This window comes from Larus michahellis, chromosome 4, assembly GCF_964199755.1.
Source record: "Larus michahellis chromosome 4, bLarMic1.1, whole genome shotgun sequence".
NCBI classification, from domain to species: domain Eukaryota; kingdom Metazoa; phylum Chordata; class Aves; order Charadriiformes; family Laridae; genus Larus; species Larus michahellis.
In genome coordinates, this window is record NC_133899.1 from 61038403 (window position 1) to 61063754 (window position 25352).

The window sequence follows — 25352 nt, forward strand, 5'->3', positions numbered from 1 at the left end:
TTGGGAGTTCTGTTTTGGGTAAGAAGGTAGGTAAAGCCACAGTACGAAGGTTGTTTTATGCTGCTGGACACCAAGCAGTACAAAGAGTGTGAACAGAGATGCAGCTACCATCATTCCTGCAAACCCTGTTTGGGAACATTGCTGTAGGTATTAGGGCTATCACAGCCAAGAATACAGCCTGCAGGGGATCAGTTCTGTTCCCCAGTGAGACTGATGAAAACCATGGCCGGGGGGGGGGAGGGCTGGAATAAATGACCTTTAAAAGGTCCCTTCCAACTCCCCCCATTCTGTGATTCTCTATGCCCTGTTTCACTGAAAAGTACTCACATGGCTCAGAGGGCCTCAGATTTGCAAACCCACTGCTGACAACATACCACTGCACAAACAAACCAACAAACAAACAAAAAGATTCCTTCACTCAGAAAAGAGTAGAAGATTCTAAGCTTAGTGGTTTAGGTACTTAGAGCAACTCCCAGAGCTGTTTCTGAATTTTACATTAAATGGACTGTTAACACAGTCAAAAATTCATCCTTTCTAGTGGAGCTCCCACAGCAATCTAAATTTGCAAGATTCTATTAATTTTCTGCCCTAAAGTAATCCAAATTACTTTCTGTACCATGATAAGTTCTAGTATGGGCTGCATCCTACAGCCATGCATTGGTAAGGATGTATGCCTGAGCCCTGGAATTGTTCACTGCCAGAAGACCAAAGAAAACACCAAATCTGTCTCTTGCACTTCCTGGGTGAATTCTTTACTTATAGGATATTTTATAACTGAAGGAAGCACAACAGCTTCCTCTTACACTGGCAGTATCCTCTTCTCAGTCCGTGAAAAAAACGTTACAAACTTCTCTCCAGGATGAGACAGGAAAAGCAGGTATACAGTCCAGGACTGAAGGTCAGTAAACTGCAGAGAAGTCTTCATACCAGACCTGTGAAACTATTAATAGTGAACCAAGAAGGAACAAGAGAAATACAAAAGCAGGACCATCTTAATATTCTGAAGAGAAAATAATCACTTTAAAACTATTTACTTTGCCTTTCAAAAAATCGATGCCCATAAAGAAGAGCTATGTAATAACCAGCCAAAACACATCTGCATCAAAAGCCACTGTCTGTATGTCTCTGCAACTTAAGAAGTAATTTTGAGGCAGCAAGAGAGGAGGAAGAACAGGAGGGGTTTGGCACATATGAAGTAGAATAGTGTCGTCAACAGCTGTTCCTCTCATTACTTCTATTTGCAATTCATATTAATGTTGTCACATAGATCTTCTGCGAAGTATGGCACCATACAAGTATTGTATTTTCTTTTCCCCTGTTCCGAAGAAGAAAAGTGGTGACAACTTTTTATGCCCTGATTTTAAGACACATTTCTAATAGGGCAACTCTCAATATCACCACAAAACTCCACCAAAGTCACTGCTTTTAAATGCAGAGATTCTAGTTTTCTCGGCACTTTCCTTCATTTCACGAGGCTGAAGGGTAAGTCAGCTCCAAAAAGCATCAAAGCCACAAAAATCAGAAAATGTCTCTGTTGCACGCAAGGCCTGAGCACACTGTCAAAGAAGATCAACTTGTGTCTTTAACAAACTGCCTGGAAACTGGAGGCTTAGAACCCCAGCCTAATCAAATCAATCAAAAAAAAAATATCTTATTGACTGCTTTGGTTTGGTCCTGGGACAGTAAACATAAAGGGTTTTCTTGAGAAGCTGAAGCAGAATGTGTTTGAATAGCTTGTGATCAACTGTCGTCCAAATACAGACACCAAATATATGGAAACTTCCACTGAACAGTTTGTAATTCAAGTATGAGTAATGTTCCAGTTATACACATCTATCAACTGGAGCACACGTTCTTTTGCCCACTTTGGCTTCAACAGCAATTTTGCCTCTGGCTTCAGCTGAAGGAAGAACAGGTCCTGAAAATTTGCAGTCTATGATAAAATCCAAGGGCTTAATCTCTGTTTTGAAGCACACTGCCCACTTAAATTTAATCTCATTAGGATCAAAATTTCCTTTCCTTTCAAGCAATCAAGTTTGGTTAGTGAAGTATCCTTGATCTTAAGGCACTTTCATTACCTGAAGGGTATTTATTGCTTTACTACTCTAAAATTTATTCACGTTCATCTGTGTCTACAGACAAAGGAATGCTGTGTCCTTACTATTTTATGTCCCACCACGAAAGCAGTCTGCAAACGCCAACAGGGTCAGCTGAACTCTAGCCATCCCAGGATAACGAAGGGAAACAACACTGCTGGGGCCAAAAGAAGCCAGTAGCATCCTTTCCCTGGCTGCCAAGAAGCCAAACCTCATGCTGAGGGCACTCTCCCAGGCGCCAGGCACTGCCAGTTTGAATATACCCTCAGTCTCAGGGTATAACAGAACCCACAGCTGAACTTCACACTGGACCAGCTCCTTAAGACACTGGCATGAGAATCCTGCATAGCTGTTTTTGGTAGCAAATGCTAACTAAACTTTTCCAACCTTCGCTGAGGTCAGATACGGCCTTTACTACTTAAGAACAATCAGAGTATGGCAGAATGTAAGCAAAGGGATAAGGACTATTTTTTTGCCCTGGTGTATGTGATCAGATTACAAATATGATAAACAATTCTCTGCCAAAGAACGCAAGTTAGAGACAACAAGTCAAAAGACTGTCAAGGTTTAGGAAAATAACTTGAACTAGATGGAAAATCAAGAATGACTTGCTAACTTAGCACTACTTTTAAATTTTTGTTAAGTTTCAAATCAAGCAGACTATACCATGAAAATAGTCTTTTTAAGTAAAAACCAAATTCACAGTTATGGAATTTCTGGAATTCTTTGACACTTAACTCTTGGGTATTTTAATACTATACTACTTGCTCAGAAAAGGAAGATGGGGAGACAACAGTTTTCTCCCATCTAAATATTCTAAACAAAGTGAGGTACACAACTTTGTCCTGTTGAACTACTAATTCTGGTGAGGACTAGGAACCAGTTCAGAAAGAAAACAGAACCGTCTGGCTCAGCATGCTGGTAGCGAATACATCAACAAGGGCTTTACTCCCCAATGGTCCGATTTGCTCAAATCTGAACAGAGACTTGACAAACATACACAATCAAGAGAAAGTGACCACGATCAGTTGCTTCTGTATGCCCAAATAGCTGCCAAAAAACCAAAGTTTCTGACAGAATGTAATGCATATGCACCCTGGAAACTGTCAGGTATTAGATCACTCAGACTGGGGAAAATATTTCCAGCCTCTAAGAATTTCTTCTGCACAGCAACTGTTAGCTAAATCATCTTAACAGAAAACTACATTTATTAAGACTGGCAGAATCAGTCACCTGGGTTATCCAAGGAAAAAGAGTCAAAGCACTAATTTAGGAAGCTAAAATACACCTCCAGTTTTGCTAACAACTACCCTAGTAAAGAAGTGGTATTGAAAAGCATTTTAAAACATTCACTGTCATTAAGATGCAATGGTATTTCTAAGTAACAAAGAAAAACTTCAGGTAAGGCAATCCAGGGGAAACCTCTGGCTACTGACCAGCACCAAGAAGCTTTCCACTGATTTGACATGGGAAGTGCTGGAGAAGCACGTAAGAGTATGCCACAGAGACTGCTATCAGATTTAAAATAAATCAATTAATACAGAATAGGAGAAATGCACAACCTCCAATAACATATCCTCAAGCCCACAGAGTTTTTCCACTAGGAAAATCTACCAGTTATCTCCTGGCAAATATGGCATTTCTAAATTAGGGAAGGTTCTTGATCAGGGCTTGTTACACCCTTTTTCAGATGGAGTTGATATTTACGTAGACAAGATGCTAGACTACAGTCACCACTCATCTGCTTAAAACAATTACTAAATGCTTAAAACAGTTACTACAGTAAAACTAAGAAGGGGAGTAAGTCTGTTACATCAATCATATCGTGAATGCTAAATGTATTATTAAACACATTTACATCTTTCCATTCCGGTTCTGAGTGCAATTCCTTTGGGTCTTACTTACAAAAGAGAAGTAAATCAGTACTTTCATAAGTTGAGGTGGTTTTGCTAAATGAAAACATTTATTTCAGCACTATCATTCCTTCCCCATCACCAGTACTACAGCTCTTCTGTTCTAAAAAACAAAAAACAAATAGAAGTTTTAGCATGCTATACCCCACAATAAACAAACTAAGACTGTATTACAGATTATTGTCAATAGTCAATAAATGAAGCCTCACTACAGCATTTGATCCACTATGCATCAGCGAACTAAGATGACCCTTAAGATTTCAATTAAGGAAAATAAGCAAGTATTTTTGGTTTTACCGTTTCAATTTTAATACAGTTCAAAAAAAAAAAGTAAATGTTATGCATGGCAATGTTTATTAAACAATCACATTTCATTTAAGCATTAAAATGCAGCAGTCTGGAAGAGCTGCCAGAAACAATGTTTGGCTTCAGAAAAGGCGATTATGAAATTACTTCCAATAAAATTCAAATACTCTCTTGTCTGTTGATTAGTTGAATGCTTTAGGCTGGAAGGAACAAAAAGTGCAAATCAGCTGAATGTTACTTTCAAAAGTAAAGTCTTAGTGTCCTACAAGCAGTTACTGAAAGGCCTCACCTTAATCTTCATGATAAAGGACAAAATTCTCCAATTTCTATACAATTATAACTTACTTCAACATTTCAAACAACGTAACATTATTAATAAAACAAAATTAATTTCAGAATATAACTGCACTATTCTGCCTACCATAAGCACCTTTTTTTCCTTTCCTTTTTTTTTTTTTTTAAAAATCTAATTCGCTTGACATGAGATGGCATGAGATACATTCTCACTGCAAAACTGCAAGCTTACATGGAACAATACAGTTACAACCACTTATAGGAACATGTTCCAGCTTAAGGTAATTTATATACCCAAACATACTATTTTTACATGAAAAACCTAAGATTCATATTGTGGTATTCTGCTTCTGCTGATACACTTTCAGGAAAGTGACTCCTCACAGTGTAATTAAATGTTGACCTGCAGCTTAGCCTTTTGCAAAAAGGCTGCCCAGTTGCCCATTGTTCTTTATTGGAGGACTTGTAAAAAAATGGACAAAGGTTACTAGGTAAAATTTGACCTATAAGCAGATTTTAAGCATTTAGAAATTAATTTTTTTTTTTTTTTTAAATTCAACACAATGATTCAGAGGCAATTTGAAATAAAAACAGACTCTCTTTCTGGCTCCTAAATCACTCGAGAACCACTTCATATACAGAGATAGCAAAAAACCAGTGTGATTATCGCCTTATAAAGGCTCTAAGAATACATTAGCAATTTCCAATTTGTTCTTGTAAAAATTTTCAAAAATATTGTGGAAACATGTTCTTATATGTGGGTACTCCTGCTTGAAACTGAACAGTCGGTTGACATCCAGACAACTATTACAATTTTCCAAAAGCAAAGCAGCTCATAAGCATAATAAACAAATGGTAATTTTGCTAAAATTTAGACCTAATTTAGTAATTTGTAGAATGACACTGTCAAACTCTGCAACACAAAATAATGTAGCCAACAGTAACATACAGGTACACCATTTAATATTTATTATATGCATTTTATATACAGTATTTTTCAACAGCTGTACTTTTGCTATGTGATACAATCTTAAAAATTTGCTGATTCATTGTTTGTAAAACAGAAACCTTACAAAACTCATCAAAACTCGCAAACTGATCAGAAAAGTTTTGTGGAAGACTAGAAAAAATACTTTATTGTATTAATCATGCATTACACAAACAAAATCTTTAGTTACACCATAAACTGAAGCACATCTGAAAATAAAATAAAAGCAGGGAGTAACTAGTCAAAACACAGCAGATTTATGAATCTTGAATCAACTACTTTTGTATTCTATTTGAAACGCAAATAAAAATATTTTTCACTCCAAAAGTTCTGAAACAAATTGTTTTTTGGAATCAACTCCACTCCAGGTACTTAACCAGAGGAAAAAAATTCTTGGTTTGCGACTTTAGAATTATCAAACATCCCATTTTCTCATCTATTTTAGACTGTTCAAAGAGTGCCGTAACAGATATACAGGGCCCTTTAACACACTACATAAAAGGATATAAAGACCAACAAAAAGTGAAATAAATAACAATAGGCCATTAGCAAGATGGGTAATCCTTGATAAATAAACTCGTAAATACAGTAAGATGTACAAAATATCACATAGTGATAGGATGCCAAGATTAATTTTTTTTTTTTTTTAAAGAGTTCATTCGGGGGTGTTAACCCCTCTGTGTTTCATTTGAACACATTTTACAGTCCTTTATTTATGAAGACAGTTATGCGATGATGATGAATTAGCATCCTTATGCAAGGACTTAGCTGAGCTGTATTAGGCAAAAGAAGGGAAGAGTGTGGTTACACGGCAGCGGGTCAGTGAGATCTCTGTGTTTTAGGGTTCTATAATGCAGAAAAACATTATCAATACAATCTTGAGCACTGTTGTGACAGGCTAAATATATAAAAAGACTTATAAAAACTAGAATTTTATCCAAACATTTTGTGCAACTAATGCTAAAATATTTTAAGTTAAATTTCCTTTTCTTTAAAGCAAAATAAAAGTTTAAAAGGGGAATCTGTGGCATTCAACTGATAAACAGAAGATTACTAAGAGATGAAAAGAAAGCTACTCTTGGAGCTCACTTCCCTCCACAAGAGCACCACATTCCTAACCCTAAGGCAGCACACAGAGTCCAAAATAAAAGTCTTTTGTAAGATCAGACTCCACGTTTGCTTAAAGACACCTAAAGAACAGACATACGCTCAGTTCATATCCAGTCAAGGCTACAAATACTGGTTTTCTTTTTTTTGTATTTCTCCCCACCCCCCCCCAAATACAGTAATTACAGTTAAATGAATGAGCCTGACATTGTTCAAGATATGGTGACTTTTCGCCAACTTATACCACATAAGAGCCTCCACCCAGGCAGATCAGATGTAGTGTCTTATTGGTAACCTTATCATTGATGGCAGTGATGCATTCCCTCTTTTTTGTCCAAACAGACCTGCTGTTATGACGCAGGTTTGTTCTGCTATGTCACACAAATACTTTGGCAAGGGCATCAGCTCCTGCACTGGCAATATATGCTTTTGACGGATGAAATGCTACATCATAAATTGATTCATCCAGCTTTTTCCTATGAGCTGTTATTTCTTGCACACATGTCTTGCTGTCCAAATTCCATAACCTAATGGAACAATCATGGCCTGTTTAGAAAACAAAGAAAAAACAAAAGACAAAAGTTAGACTTGTCAGACACTGAAGTGCATCATAAATACAAACTTTACAGAGCATGCAGAATATGAAAAAAAGCTTACTTCCAGACATTAAATAGATTCCATTAGGATCTACAGCTAGACTTGTGACAGCATCCAAGTGAGCAACCATAGAATGGATCATTTTACCTAAAAGCAAAATAAACAGTGAATTTCCTGTGACGTATTGTTTCTTTTAAAAATAACATTCTCATTAAATTCAATATAGAATAACACACTGATTTAGATTCCAATAATATCTGAATGATACAATTCTATTATGAAGTGTCAACTGCAGACTCTTGTATATGCATATGTGTAAATGACACTCAACTCTGAAAAAGGCATTCCCATTATAAGCACTCTTTTTGTCCATCTGGCATCTTTACTGGCAGCAATAACAATGAGGACCAGTCCTAAAATGACTGGGTGAGAACATAAATTTTTAGTACCTTAAATGCCCTAATACCTGCCCCCAGTGGGACAAAATGTGGGCGAAGCTTTGTAAAAAGAGACTTACTGAGTCATACCAAAGGTCCATCTAACTCTGTCATTGCTAGGAGGGAGGCTATTGGTGATAAACCAGGGAAGAAAATAAAAACAAGGCGACTATAAGCCATACTTGCCCAGAATACTCTCCGTCTTCTAATAATTAACTGCTCAGTTATGTCACAAACCAGAGGTGTTATCTCTGCATTCAACTACTCTTAATGCATTTTTTTTTTTTCAGTGACCTCCATTCCTGGACATGTAACATTTTTTAGCATCTCATGATGCTTTTTGGAAGGAGTTCCAAAACGTTTAACTGCACATAAGAACAACCACCTCTTTCTGTTTTGAACCTGTTACCTGTTGGGGGTTATTCAATTGAACCTTAGTTCACATATTGGAAAAAAAAAAAGCAAATAAATCCCTATAAGACCACGACCAACATGAAGAAAATATATCATCTTTGCCCAGTTGTCTGTCTTCCTGAAGAATCTCAGCTTATTTAGTTTCTAAGATTCTTCCTCAAGAAGCTAACAGCTACTGAAGATCTCTGATCATCTTTTAACCATTCTCTGAACCATTTTAATTTGGCTATATCCCTTTTGAGATGAGGGAGACTGGAGTAACACCAAGTACACACGTGGATACACCAAGAATTCATACAAAGGTATTAACAATGATTCTTCTTGTGGTTTTTTCCTTTCCCTCCTCTCAAGATTAATTTTGCTGTTCTGACTGCTAAGCAACAAACTGACATTTTCATCCAACCTCTTCTTCTAACTCTGAGGTTTTACCTTAAGTAAGAACAGTCATCCCAGTGATTATTAGTTTATATTATAAAGTTTGTTTTACCTTACATGCATGATTTCATATTTATCCACTTGGAATTTAATTTGCCTGCTCTTAAGTCTATCAAGACCTTCAGTTTTTCCTCATCAGCCTTCATCTTTAATACCCTGAATTAATGCATGTCAGTAAACTGCCAACATACTGTCCCCTGCCCAGACGCTGAACTATTACTGATCCCTCCAGGACCTGGTTAATTTTTTGTTTCACAAAATGACTGTTTACTTCTACATTCTGTTTCCTATCTTTGACCCAATTATTTGTTCATGCAAGATTTTTCTCCTTATTCTACATCTTTGTTTCTTTAAAGTAACAAATTTTAATTTCAGGACAATCATTGCAACACGTTTAATGACCACAGTTCAAAAACATACATTCATGGCAGGTGAGAAGGGGAAAAAATGTCTAGCTTTTTGCCTTTAAATATGAAAAAATAATAATAAAAAAAGTGAAGAACACCATCCCTGACTTGACCCAAACCAAACACACTTAAAACAGGGAGTCTGCATCTACACTTAAAATCAGCTTGTGCTGACGGGTTTTTTCTTCCAACTTTGGTAGGATAATGTGCAGGAAGTGACACATGGTTTGACAAACAGGAAGTTTGTGTTCATTCTTACAATTATTCCAACCTTTGTGTCATGACAGACTGTGCAGTTTTCCCCTATTTTCCCTTCTTTCCCCCTCTTTTCTGTTTCATAAACTTAATCAGCAACTTAAATATAACACAGGGTTCCATCGCTACAGTGATTCTAGGGTTATTTCTTGCCTTAATAGGTACTAAGCAACCTTCTTTACTACTGAGAGTTGAAAAATGTAACTGATATATGCTTAGAATTAAAAGCATTGAAATGATGAACACAGGATGAACAATGGCAGGAAATGATGAACAATGGCAGACATATTCTATAAATTAGCAAAGCACTAACTTAAGAGGACCTTCTTGTCCTTCACAACTCTCTGTGCCTGTTTTGACAGTTATTTTCTGACTGCTGATGTCTCAATTGCAACGGATAATACTATTTCATAGAAAAGGTACTGAAGAGGTTTAATATCACAAATAACAAAAGTTCTCTTTTGTGTAAAACTGCATCACCAATAAGTTTTCTATAAATGGATTCTTCCTATGTCCATCCAGATTTACTTTAAACAGACTCATACATACAAATTAGGTTCTCTTTATCCTTACCCGTTTTGTTGTCAAAAAATTTGATGTGTCTATCTTCATGTGCTGTAATAGTTACAGGAAGTGTAGGATGACTTACTACTTTGTTAATATGATTATTTGATTGTACACCTGAAAACAAAATAAAAATATTCACTTGCCTTAAAGAAAGGGTTACAGTTAAAATGAGAATATTTTAGCATTACACTATATCATCTATAATTATATAAGTAACATTAATAACATTTCAGGAAGAGCCTCAAATGAAACTCATAAGTAATAGCTTCTTGCTTTACAGGGTGGGACTAAGCCAGGTGGACTCTAGCCAATGTACTGTAAGGTTAAAGCTGTACAAGTGGTTTACACACAGGAAAGATTCTTGAGAAAGCTATCAAAGAACCAAGCAAGTACTGCAGGGCAGCACTAGCCTAGTAGAAACTAACTGTGGCGTCTATAATATATGTTTAGCACACACGTCTTATACGTCCATATCAAAAAAGATATAGCTTGGGGAAGAAAAAAAAAAAAGATAAAATCCAAATAACTGAATTCAGTCTAACCTTTTAGATTCTGACAGATGTATTCATGTCTTATTTCAACTTAAAGAAACAATGAGTTGGTTTATAATCTCTTTAGAAGCTTTTAGAATACTCCATGAAAAACGCTTTCTTTTTTTGACATGCCAGTGTTTTAAAGGCTTGCTCCTTTCATTTCTGTGCTTAATTTTTGTTGATTCCATTTAAGTTCTCTCTTCAAACTAGGAAAGGTACTTCTCCAATTAGTGATGCTCTTTCTCATTGTCAATGCCAGTTTTTCCACAAGCTACCTAGAATATAGCTCTTACATGGTTTTGTAACCTGTGCTGAAGTCTTCATTATAAGCTACTTAATACTGTAAGTATAATCACTAAGTCAACTAGACTACTTGGAGGGCAGAAGCAAATTCTCCCCTTGCATTATTTTTTTAGATCTCATTTCATAGAAAGGAATGACCAGACACTGGAGGTTCTCCTTATGGAACACTTTCATAGGTTCAAGAAAAGAAGGCTCCTCTATATAGAGTTTCATCGGATATATACAATTCTTAAAGAGTTACATTTTTGTAGCACCTTATTTGTAGCAACAGAATTTCTAAGATTAAAAGTTCCACAGGAGCGTTTAATCACAACCTGTGCAGAATTCCACACTGAGCTAATATTCTGCTTAAATCACTTACTTTGATATCCTCCACATCAAGGCTATATAATGAAAACTGTGTTTTAATATGCAATTCAAACAACTGAATCTTGAGAAACCTTATCTTAGAGAACAAAAACTGTTGCTTTCGCTATCTCTAATCACTTTCAAATCCTGCTAATCCACAATCTTTTCCATCACGTCTGTTCCACGCATCTTTAAGCGTCTGACCAGCTTTCAAACTGCACGATGCAGGAGAGGAACAGAACTTTTTCATTTACTTCACCATATAATAAAACTTGGATAAAGGTACCTCACCCAAGATGGATGTTTAATACAAAAGAGCTTTACTTACCAGATTCTGTTTGTGATGAAAGCATTACCACTGACTGGGATGTTTCTAAATCATAGATGACTGTGCTGCCAGTGTTAAAAGATGCCACCATATGAGCAGGGTCACAACCTATGAAGTCAACTGATGTAGGTATTCCGTGCTCTAGAAAGAGAGAAAAATATCTTTACAAAGAATGAAACACTTTTAAAATTCTTGACAGTTTAAACATTTAGTTTGTTTTATACTCATATGTTAAAGGAGAAACTCGCTTCTTTCTGTAGAGTAATGTTACAGCACCAGGCTTACTTTATTAAAAGATCTTTTCCCTTTAGTCCTGATACCTAAATGGAGATTAATGAACCTGGACGCATCATCAGTTGACTCATAACAGATTTTCAGAACCACTGGAAAAACTTACCTTTCTCTCCATTGTAAGTGCAAATACAGGGCATTTTTTCTGGTGGGTTCCATAATCTAATAGTGCCATCTGCTGAACAAGACAGTAAGTGATTCTTTATACCGCTGTAAGCAAGACCCCAGACTGCATCTGTGTGAGCAATTAATGTGCCAGCTAGAACGTTTGGCTCTGGAAAAAACAAAAGTTCAGAAATGAAACCTTTTTAGTAAAGAAACATTAAATAAGTATTTCTTGTACTTAATACAAATTAAATTCCACATAAAACGGCCATATAACCCCCCCAGCCCTTCCTGTTTAAGCAATAGCTACAATATTACACAGATCATTTTGCACAACCACTGCCAGATTTCTCAAAAACAAAGCAAAAAGCAGAAAAAGAATAACAATCAAAAAACCCCATCAAATCAATCAAAAAACTGCACAAACAATTATGTCCCTTTTTCCAGAATAAGACACGCTTATTACCACCTCCTCTTTGAGGCACCTGCTTCTTCCCTTCAAATTCACCATCTTAAAGATGCTTGGTCACAGCCCTTCCTCTGTACAAGGTGTAAAAAAGCCTAAGAGAATCCACTTTCCACTTAAACACTGACACCTAATCCTGTTTTTACTCACCGTACTCTGCTGACACAGGGGCATGCCCTAAAACTTTAAAGCACTCTAATAATTAAAACAAGATTATTTCTATTGTGGAATGGGGACACACATTCCTATTTTATTCTCCCTGATACTTTATTGTTGTCTTTTACAGAGGGGTTTTTAATCTATTCTCTACCAGGCTTTGAGAAGCAAGAGAAAAGAGATAAATGGAAAGGAATAAAGCCAGATAAATCACTAAAATTTAGTTTTGCAGGAAATTAAAAACAAGCTGGTCTTGCAACCCAAAACCCTGCTAACAAGCTTTAGGGATGAAAAACATCCCATTCGAGTGCTCTCTTTTAAAAATAACTTTGTCACTTGAGTAGAGATAGTTCTGTCTGAAGCCCACGAAAATTATACCAACAATCCTACCCGCATGAACAAATCAGACCATTTTTAGTAATTAGACTATGTTGCATAAATTTTTAGCAGAGAGGCACAATTTGATCTATATATTGGTTTTAAGGGACAGGGTGTAGCAGTCTTCCTAAATCGGTGCAAGACAACACTGCTTCCCATCCCTCATTATCTCACTGCTACAGATTATGGCAGCCTGTCGCATTAGCTCACTCGTGACACTGACACAAGGGACAGAGGAAGAAATCTTGACTGTTCCATTCAAGCTTCAGTCAACCATGGAACTGCACTCTTAGAATTACAATAAACACAAAATGCTGATCACAATCAATGTCAGGAGAGCAATGCGCAGTTTTCCAAGCAGTTATCAGCTCTTTAATTGTAGAGACATTGGTTATGGGAACTGAGATACAAATCAGAAACATGGGACATAGGATTTGAGTACGCTTATCTTCATTTTCTAAGAATTTCCTATCAGAAGAAATAAATAATCATTCAAAAATTTGGAATTTTGGTTCAAAGTAGTAATCGTGCTTCTTAAAAAAAATAAGAGTTACGATTAACTTTTTCTTTACTGCTTAAACCTCTGAAATTGCCAGTCTTCTTATTACAGTTCTATACAAAGTATGTCACCAAAGCAAGTGAGAATAAATAATTAATGTTTATCACACACAATTTAGTTGATAAATGGCAGTTATATTTCACAAAAGCTCTAGAAAAGATATTCACAACAATCAGAAAATGAATGTTGAAGACAATTGTCATGAGCTGTTTATCTTTTAAAAGGTACTTACCATAGGTATCATATGGATCCACGTTAGGGCTCGGCATGTTCCACCACTGGATGGTTGCATCAATACCACCACTGAAACACTGTTCTCCATTGGAACTAATTGCCAATGACAATACAGGTCCACTATTGGGAGACAGAGAAAAAGAAGTTTACTGATATAGCCTACGGGACAGAAGTGAAAATTTGGCTATCTACTTTAAAAAAAAAATTGGATTGTATGAGGCAGTTAAAAAATTCAAACTACAAAACCAATTCTGTTAAAACCTTTTTAAAAATCTCAACAAGTGATACCAACTTGTATTAAAACATTCATAACAGATTAGCTAAAACTATCAAAATTCAAGGAATTCAAAGAACACCACTTTATTTCTCAGAAGCTACAGTAACTACACCTACAAACAGTGAGTTTTTACAATGCATCTATGCCAATCTAACAGCTAGCTGCGCTGAAAGATGTGGTTGCAGCTCCTCTCTGCACCAAACTATCTTCTCATCCTATTTTAGGAACCAACAGTAATCTATGCCCCAGTAAACTGTTTCAGAAAAATGATCCTAGAAAGAGTACTTTTTGGCCAAAGTTAGGCTTCTACTGGTTTAACTTCTTCAACCTATTTGCTGTGATATCAGACAAGCACAAGCTGTAGCCCACAGGAAGCAGGACGTCTACTCCTTTAGACACTCTAGTAAGTCAGGTTTAACTGTATTATAAAACCATATCCCCAAATTAGATGCCTGGCTCATTTGACAGGCCATACCCAGGATATAAGGCATTTACCAGTTGTTTACGTGCAGATGAGCAAACTAGAATTACATATTTGAAGATGGTGAAAAGGAAGATTATTGGTTGAATTCACCTACATATTTGGAAAAGTGAAGAATGAAGCTGGCCTGAAAGGGAACGTTTGATCAAAGCCTGCCTGAGAGAAAAAATAGTAAAATTACTTTGGTACCAGGCTTATGAGAAGCCAGAGGGTGGGGATCGAACTCTCCCAAACCTTCCCTGTTGGCATTCAGTAACCAAAGCCAAAATTTAGACAAAGAGATATGAAGGAAAATTCAACTGGTCAGTGACCCTCTATTACTCAAAAGAGCACTTGTATTTACACGAGGACAAATTAGTCACCCAGCCCTAAGGAAGCATATTTTACACTTTAGCTAATAAGCACAAAAATAAGACACTACTATTCTATCCAGTGGCTTACGGGAAGGAGGACAGTGACAATAGTATGTGCAGATTCCCTAATACAAACTACTAATTTCTTTTTTTTTTTTTGGTCAAGGTCAGCACAGGAAGTATTATCCACTTCAATGCTTATCAAAGAGCTTTTGTGAAGCTTACCTGCTACCTGGTTTGGAGAACGGGTCTTTATATAAGCAAAATGCACTCAAACTACTGCAACTAGCTAAGAACTGCACATTTTTGTCTAGCCTTCTTATTGGAAGGAAGCAGAATTCAAATTTATCAACTGGAACTCAGGCAGTAATAAAGCAGTTAATGCGAGCTGAAAAATCGCTAGGAGTTTTTTACAAGTCAGCTCAACTTGCATGTTTTATTAACATTGTTTAATTCATGTTAGCTCACTGTCACCGTCTGCCACGAAGACCTTTTCTTGTTTCAAACTAGTTTGTGCAATCTGCTTTCCGAAGATTTTGGGCTGGACCCCAATCAGAAATAAGAATATTTATTATGGTGCATAATGAACCACCATCTGCACAGAAAGCAGCAAACTTAAGATGGGAAAAGAGGAATCCTGAGTTGACGTTGCAATAAGAGATAAAATTTTGTTGCCAGGATAGGCCAAATTAGTAGATATAGCATGGCAATGAAGTTCTATCTCTTATTCTTGTTCAAGCCCCTAAAAAAAAAACCAAACCAGAACCCTCTAGTCACTTGCTTGAGCTCCTGATTTTTCACACATTGAAATGGTTGGGGGTTGTTTTTTCCTGATGATTGCATCTGTACTTTTAATTCCTCAGACCTGTATCTGAAGATAATAGACAAGACTAATAAATTCTACCTTATTTATCTTCTTCACATATTATATATAAAATCCACTGTCCAAGACACGGGCATCACTCAGGTGATTTCATTATCATCTTCTCCTTTCCATTGCAACTAACCACATTTGTCATTATTTTTTCATGGACTATGCAATTCATGACAGGGACTCAGTATTTACTTGTTTGTACCAAGTATGACAGGCCTTGTCTATACAATGTAAAAATAGAATACATTTACAGCTTTAAAACTGAGGTGTCTTATGAACCCATGTGATAACGACAATAAATTTATCAAGCATTAATTATGTCAAACACTTACATGTGGGCCCTAAATGTGTAGATGGGTTCTACATCTAAAGAGGCACTCCTGAAAGAGAAAGGAAGGGTTATTACACTCCATGGTATCTACTGAAAAAACTCTGACAACATTTAAGAGTTTAATCAATTTCAAAGGCATTTAAAACACAATTGATGTTCTATAAAAACCCATATACTTGCTTTTTGGCAGGAACCGTTTTCTGCAAATTCCAAAGTTTCAGAGTATGGTCCTCAGAGGCTGTAACCAGCACAGGCTCTACAGGATGAAAAGCTAATGCCCGCACTCCATCAAAATGACTGCGTAGCGTATACTTAGGGTTCCATGTCTTTCGGAAGGCATCTTTATTAGCTGGCAGCTTAAAAAAAAGAAAAGGAAAGACATAATCTTATCTTGGGTTTAAAAATATGTATAATATATATCTCCCCATATTTTAGGAAAACATGCTATTTTTGATTCAGCTAATACATGTTCAAGCTTAAGTTTGCATTTATCTATTGATCTGCCTATATGCATCTGTAACTCCCTCTCTGGCATGCAAGGTAGTCTGCAAATTTTTCTATTGTAATAGTTTCTTTTGCCCCAGAGTGGAAAGGAGTACAACGCTGAATACACAGACAAGAAGCCTTGATTTTCAAAGACTGGTCTTAATCCTTTTGCGCAATGATACTTTAATGCCTCTTCCCTGAAGATAAAGGTTTTATTGCTTGTCATGTTGTCTGCAAGCAAAGAATAGATTACAACTGTCAAATGTGCACTTATCACTTGAACACAACTAGAATGAGCTTCAGGTTCTTAGTGAACGTTCTTCCTCAGATGAGTAACCTGACTGAGAATGACAGGAAACACACAAAATTCTTGAATACTTCCACATGTGCAAGTATGCACAAAGAAATAGGAAATCCAAAATTCAATATGCATTTGCCATGATTTTAAACACAACATTACATATAAATATTTTTTTTAAGTCTTTAATGAGTTTTAAATATACTTGGGAGACAGTAATTTAGTTACTATGTGAAGGAATATATACAAAATTTGCATTTATATACTGTGACCATCCAATTCAAACTCTTAACCTATAGACTATTAGGCTAAAATACAAAAAATTACAACTGCTTAATGTTAATTATAGGTAACTCAGAAGAAGTTACCTGGAAACCTCAAACTCTTCTAGTGACTGCAAGAAACTAATTTAGAGCTATGAATACAATTTATATTATGCAGAGAGCAGACTCTTAAAAGACTACATCCCACTTGTCCTAAGCCTCCATCATAAGGCGAAATACATCTCTTCCCCTTAAGTACTTATAAAGGGAGCTTAGAAAACTGACTTTAGTTAGATGGCCAAAATCAGCAAACTAAGAGTAACTGGAAACTAACCCTATCCTCTGCCTTACACACTATCTATTCACCATGTAATTGTTAAAGTATGTTTCTCAACTGTAGGCCAGAATCCCAAACTGTGGGCCTTAGTATCGCAAGATATGGATAGGTAGGGCCTGTTGCGATAGGACAAAAAGTAATGGTTTTAAACTAAAAGAAGGAAGATTTATACTAGCTATAAAGACAACATTTTTTACAATGAGGGTGGTGAAATACTGGAACATCTACCACAGCAGGGTAGCAGATGCTCCATCCCTGGAAACATTCAAGGTCAGGCTGGACAAGGCTCTGAGCAACCCGATCTAGTTGAAGATGCTCCTGCTCATTGCAGGTGGGTTGGACTAGATGACCTTTAAAGGTCCCTTCCAACAAATTATTCTATGATTTTCAGCAACACTGTTGAGAGATTAAAATCTCCCACAGCTAATAACTCTTAGTACCTTATGTCTGTCAGGACTGAAAATAAAAATCAGATCATAACATGCCATACACAGTAGTAAATATTCTTAGACCAAATCTATATCCCGTACTGAATTACCACTATTCACTCAAACTAAATTTGATTCTATCCAATCAAAATAAATAGAAAGGCTCAGATAATGAAATTTACTGTTCTGAGTTACAGATGTGAAGACATTTGCTTTTCCCTTATATTAATGTAAATTTATGGCCTAAGTGCAAATTACGCCAAATTCAGATCAAGCGATAGAAAGTTGTTATACCAGATACATGACCTGAATTACTTTTTTTTTTTAATACTATCCAAGAAATACATTTCATAACAAAGCATTTTGTTTCCAATCTTCCTACTTCAGAGTATACTGAATAATTAATATTTTTACTGAGATTTAAGTTATTTAGCACTACGCAGCATATTATATAAAAGCTCCATTAAAATAAAACATCTTTTATTTCAGGGAACAGAGTGGAATTCTGGAGTTCTGCATTAAAACTCAATAGTTTTCAGCCCAACTTGCGCAGTTATGCACCTCCCTGAATCAAAAGCGAGAAAAAAAATATGGCATTTTCTAGCAAAGTCCCTTTATCTTTTTAATCCTCATCATGTAATATATTCATCCACCTGGCTAACTCATGTTCCCTCATGCACTTGTGGTCATTTGGGGCCACAAGAGAAATTAAAGCCAAACATTTGAAATAGCAATGGCTGATTTTAGCACATGTTGTTATGGCCCAGATTAGACCTTGATTATTTGGGTGCAATGTGCATTCGCACCACACTGATTTCTATTACAGTTGTGAAGAAGAGACAATACAAGAAAACCAGGACTGAATACAGTGGTTCTAATTCTTCAAAAAAAGGAAAAAAGTTCGGTAAATCATTTTTGTTAAAATGGCTGTTGCAACATTAATTTTGTTCTCAGCAGTTAAAGGAATCTGCTAAAATGCAAGGTACAGAATTTACAGAAGTTACGAAAAACAAGGCACATTTTCTATCTTAAGTATAGCTTTAAAGCCTTAATTTTTTTTTAAAACAGACTTGAACAGCTTGGTTCTTTTAGAAGACACCATGTACACCTTCCTAGAAATCTAGTTATAAATAAGCTGATTTTTTTTTAAAATTCTTTTCACCCATCCATGTTTCCAATGAATCTTGACATCCTTGCTGCAAGGCTAAGGTTTGTCTGTATGGGAACACAGGCAAGCAATCTATTCGTTCTGCCTTGTAAACCACCAGCAAACCAGACTGAAGAAACTACACCTGACCTAAACAAACACAAAAAAACCACCACCCCCCCCCAACCCAACCCACACCCATCCCCCAAAATCAAACAAACCACACAAAAAAAAAAAAGACATCAGGAAGGAAGCTCTTCCTTGGCCTTACAGTCAACAGAATCTTTACAGCATAGTAAAGAGACACGTATTTCCCTATCTCAATCAACTACTCGCCTACAGCAAACAGAGGAATTAGAAAGCAATAATTAGTAACTATAGTCAGTCTTTCAGTCTTTTAATGTTTTAATGTTACTTTTTTCTTGATAATGGAAATCTCCAATCAGTCACAACAAATTCAGATGCCCTGATAAACGAGGACTTTCCATTTTGCATCCAGTCATACAGCAGAAAGCCACCACCATCCTGTGCAGCTATGGAATCCGAGAATATACACACAGGAGCATTTGATTTGGTAACAATAGCACTCCCTCAGGATACAAACAACTACACACACTGAGGTAAATATAAAGAATGAGGTATCAAAAAAGACATGACTTGGGATGCCTGTACTGTATTACAGTATCTACCACTTAGATGACTAGTCTGGCGGACAACTTGTGCACTAAATCATTCACATCCAGAAAAAAACCTTCAGCTATAATTGAAATTCTTAAGATTTAAAACTTAATCCCTATCCACACATCCTCTCCTTTTCAAAATACAACACTCATCAAGGACCGATACATGAAAGCTAGTGGAATCCTCTTATGGCTTTATTTATTCATGCACTATAATGGCTCACACAAGGTATCTGAAGAGCATGGAGGGACCTATTGGGAGCAAAATGCAGGAAGTGGGAATATTAAGTGTTTTGGGGGGTGGTTTTTTTTTGTTGGTGTTTTACTTAAACATTAATTTAGTTTAACATTATCTGCTTATCTGGAGATTTACTGGAAAAGGAGGTGGCTTCAGCTACGCTCAAAACGGAAGGAGATTAAGATGTCCTATGAGTAGCATATTACAGGTACAAGGTAAGACATGATCTTATTGCACTGTAGATCCACAGTTATGTGGAAACAACTTCAGAAGTTAAGAACTATCAAGGAATTTTTAACCTGAAGGAACATTGAAATTGAGACGCTATTAGTTCTCCATCACAATCTCTTCATATCCACGACAGGACAGAGATTTCTTTCTTAAATAAAAATATAAAAAATAATCATTTCCATTTGTGTTATTTGATAATTCAAGTTTATCTATCCCGACACACGAAGAAGTCAGAAGCCACCCCACATTTTTCAGATATGTTTATAATCCTTAAGAGCCCTTGGAAAGGACTGCATAGGAAGCAGGAAAACCAAGTGACAATTATGGTCAATTACTTCTCACTCCTATTTGGTGAATGATCCAGTAGAGAGCAAAAAATTACTTCCATCTTGCACCTCCTGAAATAGCCACATATTAAGGCACGAGATAACATCTCCCCACACGCTGAGAGAGATGCTCCCAAGCCATGCTGTAATTAAAGAGCCTCTAAGGAAGGGTCTAGATGAGAAAATTTTGAAAGTCCAACGAATTTGTGAGGTACTGCCTTCTGTTCCAGATTCCGTATTAGCTCGGACAGTATTTCATACTTGCATATTTATGACCTGTATTCTCTGCTTTAAGTTTTCCAAGAGCAAAGGCAACTCTCAAGTTCTATTCTGTCTTGCTATTTGAAGAATAAAAACTGCATTGTCAGGTCTGTCACAAGTACCACAAATTCTCCTGAAACAATCTGATCAGTTGGTATCAATTATATTATTCATTGTAATGCATCCTGAGTTTGTCTTGGCTCAGCTGTAAATACTCCTTGGAATAAGCAAAATGGCTACACGCTATTTTATGAAGAAGCTGTACTTCACAGAGGAGAATAACGCATTGCAAAGTTGCAATGCTGCACTCAAGCATGACATTTTCATCAAAACCAATCTTGCTTCTGAAAGTCTCTCCCAGGCTGTCCTCTACAGACCAATTTTACCTAGACTGCTAGAGTTCTTGAAGGAAACATCACAAATTCCTTCCTTTACATCAAAGACATTATTGCAATCTCTTTAGCATAGAAAGAAGTATGGCATGTATTTGCCATTATGGCATCAGAACATATTAATGATTGCATTATTTTGATCTAAAGTACTTCTAGCTCAGCATCAGCCTCTGACAGTAGCCAAAACCAACCAAAAATGCCTAAGTACAAGAAGAATGATGCTTCTCACTGTTCTTCCAGACTGCTATCATTTCAGCCCAGGAACTTCTTGTTCCTTCTACGTATACAGTTATTCTCAGTGGAGAGCTAATTGGAGAACCACAGATAATAATGATCTATAATAGAGATATAAAGCATTCTGCTAATACCGGAGTTATACAGATACTGGAATTTATGCTATTAATTACGGTTGATAATCATTCTCATGAGATTAAAAATAGCCAACCAAGAATGGAGCCATGCAAAAAACAATACTACAGACCAATCCTAAGGGTCACCATACCAATTAGTCCATGCATTAATTGTCCAGCATACAGGCTGACTTGGGATTTTGGCGGGCAGAAGAAGAAGGGTGCTTAACCAATATTTTAAGAGTTTTAAAGAAAAAAGAATGAGAAGATTCTGTAGTTACACACATGTGTCGTAAGAGCCAAATGTTGTCACCTTATGTTTTAGATTTAATGAAGGGCAAATGTGACCCACCAGACCTTGGTAGTCCAAAGTTATGAGCTGGGGAATAGGACAGACATAAAATGCAATGCAACTGCAAAAACAATTTGTGATCTAGTATCATAACTGTAGCTGCCTCACTACTGAAAGTATAAAATTTAGTTTTTTGATGCCTCACATTTGCTGTCAGTATAATGGAAATAAAACTTAGAGAAACTAATCAACTGCCAAGTTCAGAAGCTTGATTTAACATTCTGAACTGCTTTAAAATAAATATTTTTCCTTGTGCTAGTTAGAATTAAACCAAACTTTTTAAAATTCTTCAATGAAGATACAGACAGGAGCATTTACAAGTTACTACTAGTAGATGTTTCAAATTTAAGCTGCCCTAAAGCACTCTCAATTGAATTTCACTGAAACTTTTTTTAAAAAAGTGATAATTTTAAAGAATTGTACATGATCCTCAGGTCTGTCACATTTTACAAGAGATTAAGCTAGACAGAAGGCAAAATCCTGAGAAAGTTAAAGTAGAAGGAGCTGAAATTGAAGTTATCTGATTTCCCAGAAGTGTTACGTCATTTAAAAATGAAACAGACAACCTGAATATTAACCTTTACTGTGAACACGACAATATATGACATAAATTTAGAAAGTACTCCAAATATTTTTAAAAGCCCTTTCACTTATTTTTATACTGTTCAGAAATAGAAGGATGGATAATTAACATGTTCATTTGTTATTCAGGAAATATAACTATGTAACATAACACCCTGCAATAAAGGAGAAATGTAAATATTAGCTCTTACTTCATTACAGCAATTAATATTCCTACCAATTATAAATACTAAAGAACAAATATGATTTAAAAAGGTGTGTAGTCACACACAAGTATTTTCAGACCCTGTAAAAAGTTACAAGCAATTTACTTCTTCACTTTGCAGATTTTAATAAAATCCCTAGTAATGGTTTCCGGTACAAGCACCACGTATCTAACTTGAAAAGTTATAGAAACAAACCATAGAGGTACCTTATCAACAACAATAAAAAAAACCCAACCCCAATCCAAAACCACAAGACACTTTAAATACAATACAATATGTAAGACTTACCTGAACACTTCCCTAACCAGCCATCATACATTACTAGCCAATGAAAATTCATGTACCACTATTGGTAGTAGCTTAATAAACATGGTCAAAGGAATGTCAGAACACTCTGGATTATAATAAAAATACACCCTAAAAGCTTACATCTGAAATATACTACCACATGTAGTCTATACTGTTAACACTACATAGACACAAAGGGGAGAGGAAAGTAAGTTATTACCAATATTTGTGGTTTATGCCATGTTTTCTCAATACTCAGTATCAGTGTGCAATTGCCATTTTTGTTCAAATTCATGCCAAGATGTCAATCTGTATTTTATGTCATAACACATTCCCCCAATGACAAAGTCTGAATTAAATTATCTAAGTAGAAAACAAACAAGTCATCTCATTTGATTTTGATTACCCAAATTACTTAGCCCATTCACAAGGGCTCCTCCTCCCAAGTAATAGTTTTTGCTAATGAAACTCTGTTTTCCACATCTGTAATGTTCAGGGTGGGGGAGAGGGGACCCAACTATTACTGATTAAATAAAACGGTATAAAAAATTTTAAAATAAAATTCCACTTACATCATAACTATAGTCTGCATCATTTGTTACTGTCAAGTCTGCAAGGTCTCCAAGGCCCAGTACACTTAACAACACATCATCAGAACCCATAATAAATGACTTGCCTCCTCCAGGTGGAAACGTTATTGGCTCAGCTACAAAGAACAAAACAGTTTCTTTAAGTCTCAATGTAATAATTCAAACTGATTAAAAACTGCATTATTCATCACTTAAAAGCAAAGCAGAGTTTAAAACCAAACTTGGATGCATTACTGACCCAACTGAAAAAAAAAAAAGAGCATGATGACACACACACATGTGCAAACACACACATATTAAATACATCACTCATAGCATGATTTGTCATTTGATTTCAACTGATTTTACAGAGGTGTTCAATACCACTGACAAGTGACTTGACTGACATTACTTTACATTGCAACATCAAACGTACATCCCAGGTCTCCAAATTCTCAGCTAAATACTTCATTCACTAACACCATGCTATCTGCCTTCTATCCATTTGCAAATAATATATTTTTACATTATACTATTATTATACTACATATTGTACTATTTCAAATATCTCTAGTTGCATATGTGAGTATTTTTTATCTCTCAGGCTAAAGGCCTCGTACCAAACATCTCTTCACTTTGATTTTTCAAATGATTAAAAAAATGCAAAAAACAGTTATTCATGAATTCCTTCTCTTACCTTCTCAGCCTAATTTTTGATTCTAATTTAAAAATACACCCAACTGATATTTATCTTAGCTAGCTATGCCTTCCCCAAATTAAAATTTTACATTTCTGTTAATTATAATTTAGAATTAATACAGATTATATATAACCATTCATTTTGAATTCATATCTGAATAACAAAAGTTTCAAATTTTCACCTATATTCTTTACACTATTCAACAATTCTGTATATCTCCTTCTACCCACAAATATCATTTTAGCAGTGAGGAATAGGAAGAAAGGCTTAAACATCGTAATACTTTAGTATATTTTAGATGCTGCTTTTACTTAGCAGTATTCCTTTCTGTGCAAAAATTGGTACACTTGTTAGGTAGAGTACTTAAACTTTAGATATGTGTGAACTTTAGCTAAGTGCAAACATGTACAAAATACATTAAATCGTATTTGATATCTTTAAAAATAAAACTTGCTTGACTTTTGGATTTCATTGATTTGGAATGGAGAGTTATGGTCTCACTTTAACACCACCCTTTGTTTTTAATCCTCTCAAAAAAACCTTGAAAACATCCACATCCTGGTTTTTGTCTTACAAAAAAAGTTCCAAACAAGAGGACTGGATTATAATCAAAACATTCCTTTTTTGAACATGCATCTTTAATACTCTGTATCTCCACTACCTGAATGGTAATCTAGTTATGTTCCACTCCAGCTGAAGAAAAGTAACTAAGACCAGGTACAAGCTAAGATGTCCGGGATCATTGCTATGCCTATGCAAAGAGGAGCCAGCCCAGCTAGATCAAAAAAAAAAATCACTTCTCAAGAATAAAACAAGTTCTAATGCTTGAGAGCTACTGTACTATCAAAATAATGTAACTTTATTAGTACAGGCAACACAACTGTTTGTGAGAATCTAAGAGTATCATCTACATAAGGACTGCTGTTCCTAAAATTCCATAAAAAGAGCAAATAGTATTCTAACGGTGCACAATCACCTCTTTTTAAAATATTTGCAATCCACACAAAAGTCTTGACTCATGAGAATACTACATTAAATTAACTGCCCAAAAATAGCTTACCATGTCCTTATATGAATAAAATTTTCATTTCCATTAATATTTTGCTAAACTTCTCAATCTGACAGTATATTCCAAACCACCTATATTTCAGAAAAAGCCATAATCCTAGAAAACACCTAATTATTTTCCATGTTCCCACCTATTTCCCATATTATTGGTTTTTGGGTTTGGGGCTTTTTTTGCAGGGGTGAGGGTACATCCAGTCATCCATCATTATTAGATGAGTTTAGAATTTCTAAGTGAAAAGTGTCTGAGTTAAGTGACACAAATAATGCTTTATATGAAGCAAGAAATAAAATAACATCACAGACATTCTCTGGGCAAA

General features: G+C 35.8%; 1 protein-coding gene across 6 annotated transcripts in view; it reads right to left on the reverse strand.

Annotated features, from left to right (window-relative positions):
• Positions 1-5555: 5555 nt before the first annotated feature.
• STRN3 (striatin 3) overlaps positions 5556-25352 on the reverse strand; it is a 66383-nt gene continuing 46586 nt past the window's right edge. For all 6 annotated transcript variants that reach the window (XM_074585103.1, XM_074585099.1, XM_074585102.1 and 3 more), the window contains 9 exons: positions 23271-23404; positions 16014-16189; positions 15835-15882; positions 13516-13637; positions 11726-11893; positions 11329-11469; positions 9823-9930; positions 7362-7448; positions 5556-7250 (listed from right to left, as the gene is read on the reverse strand). In XM_074585103.1, coding sequence (XP_074441204.1) covers positions 7081-7250; positions 7362-7448; positions 9823-9930; positions 11329-11469; positions 11726-11893; positions 13516-13637; positions 15835-15882; positions 16014-16189; positions 23271-23404 — 1154 coding nt within the window. In that variant the 3' untranslated portion in view covers positions 5556-7080. The remainder of the gene's footprint in view (positions 7251-7361; positions 7449-9822; positions 9931-11328; positions 11470-11725; positions 11894-13515; positions 13638-15834; positions 15883-16013; positions 16190-23270; positions 23405-25352) is intronic.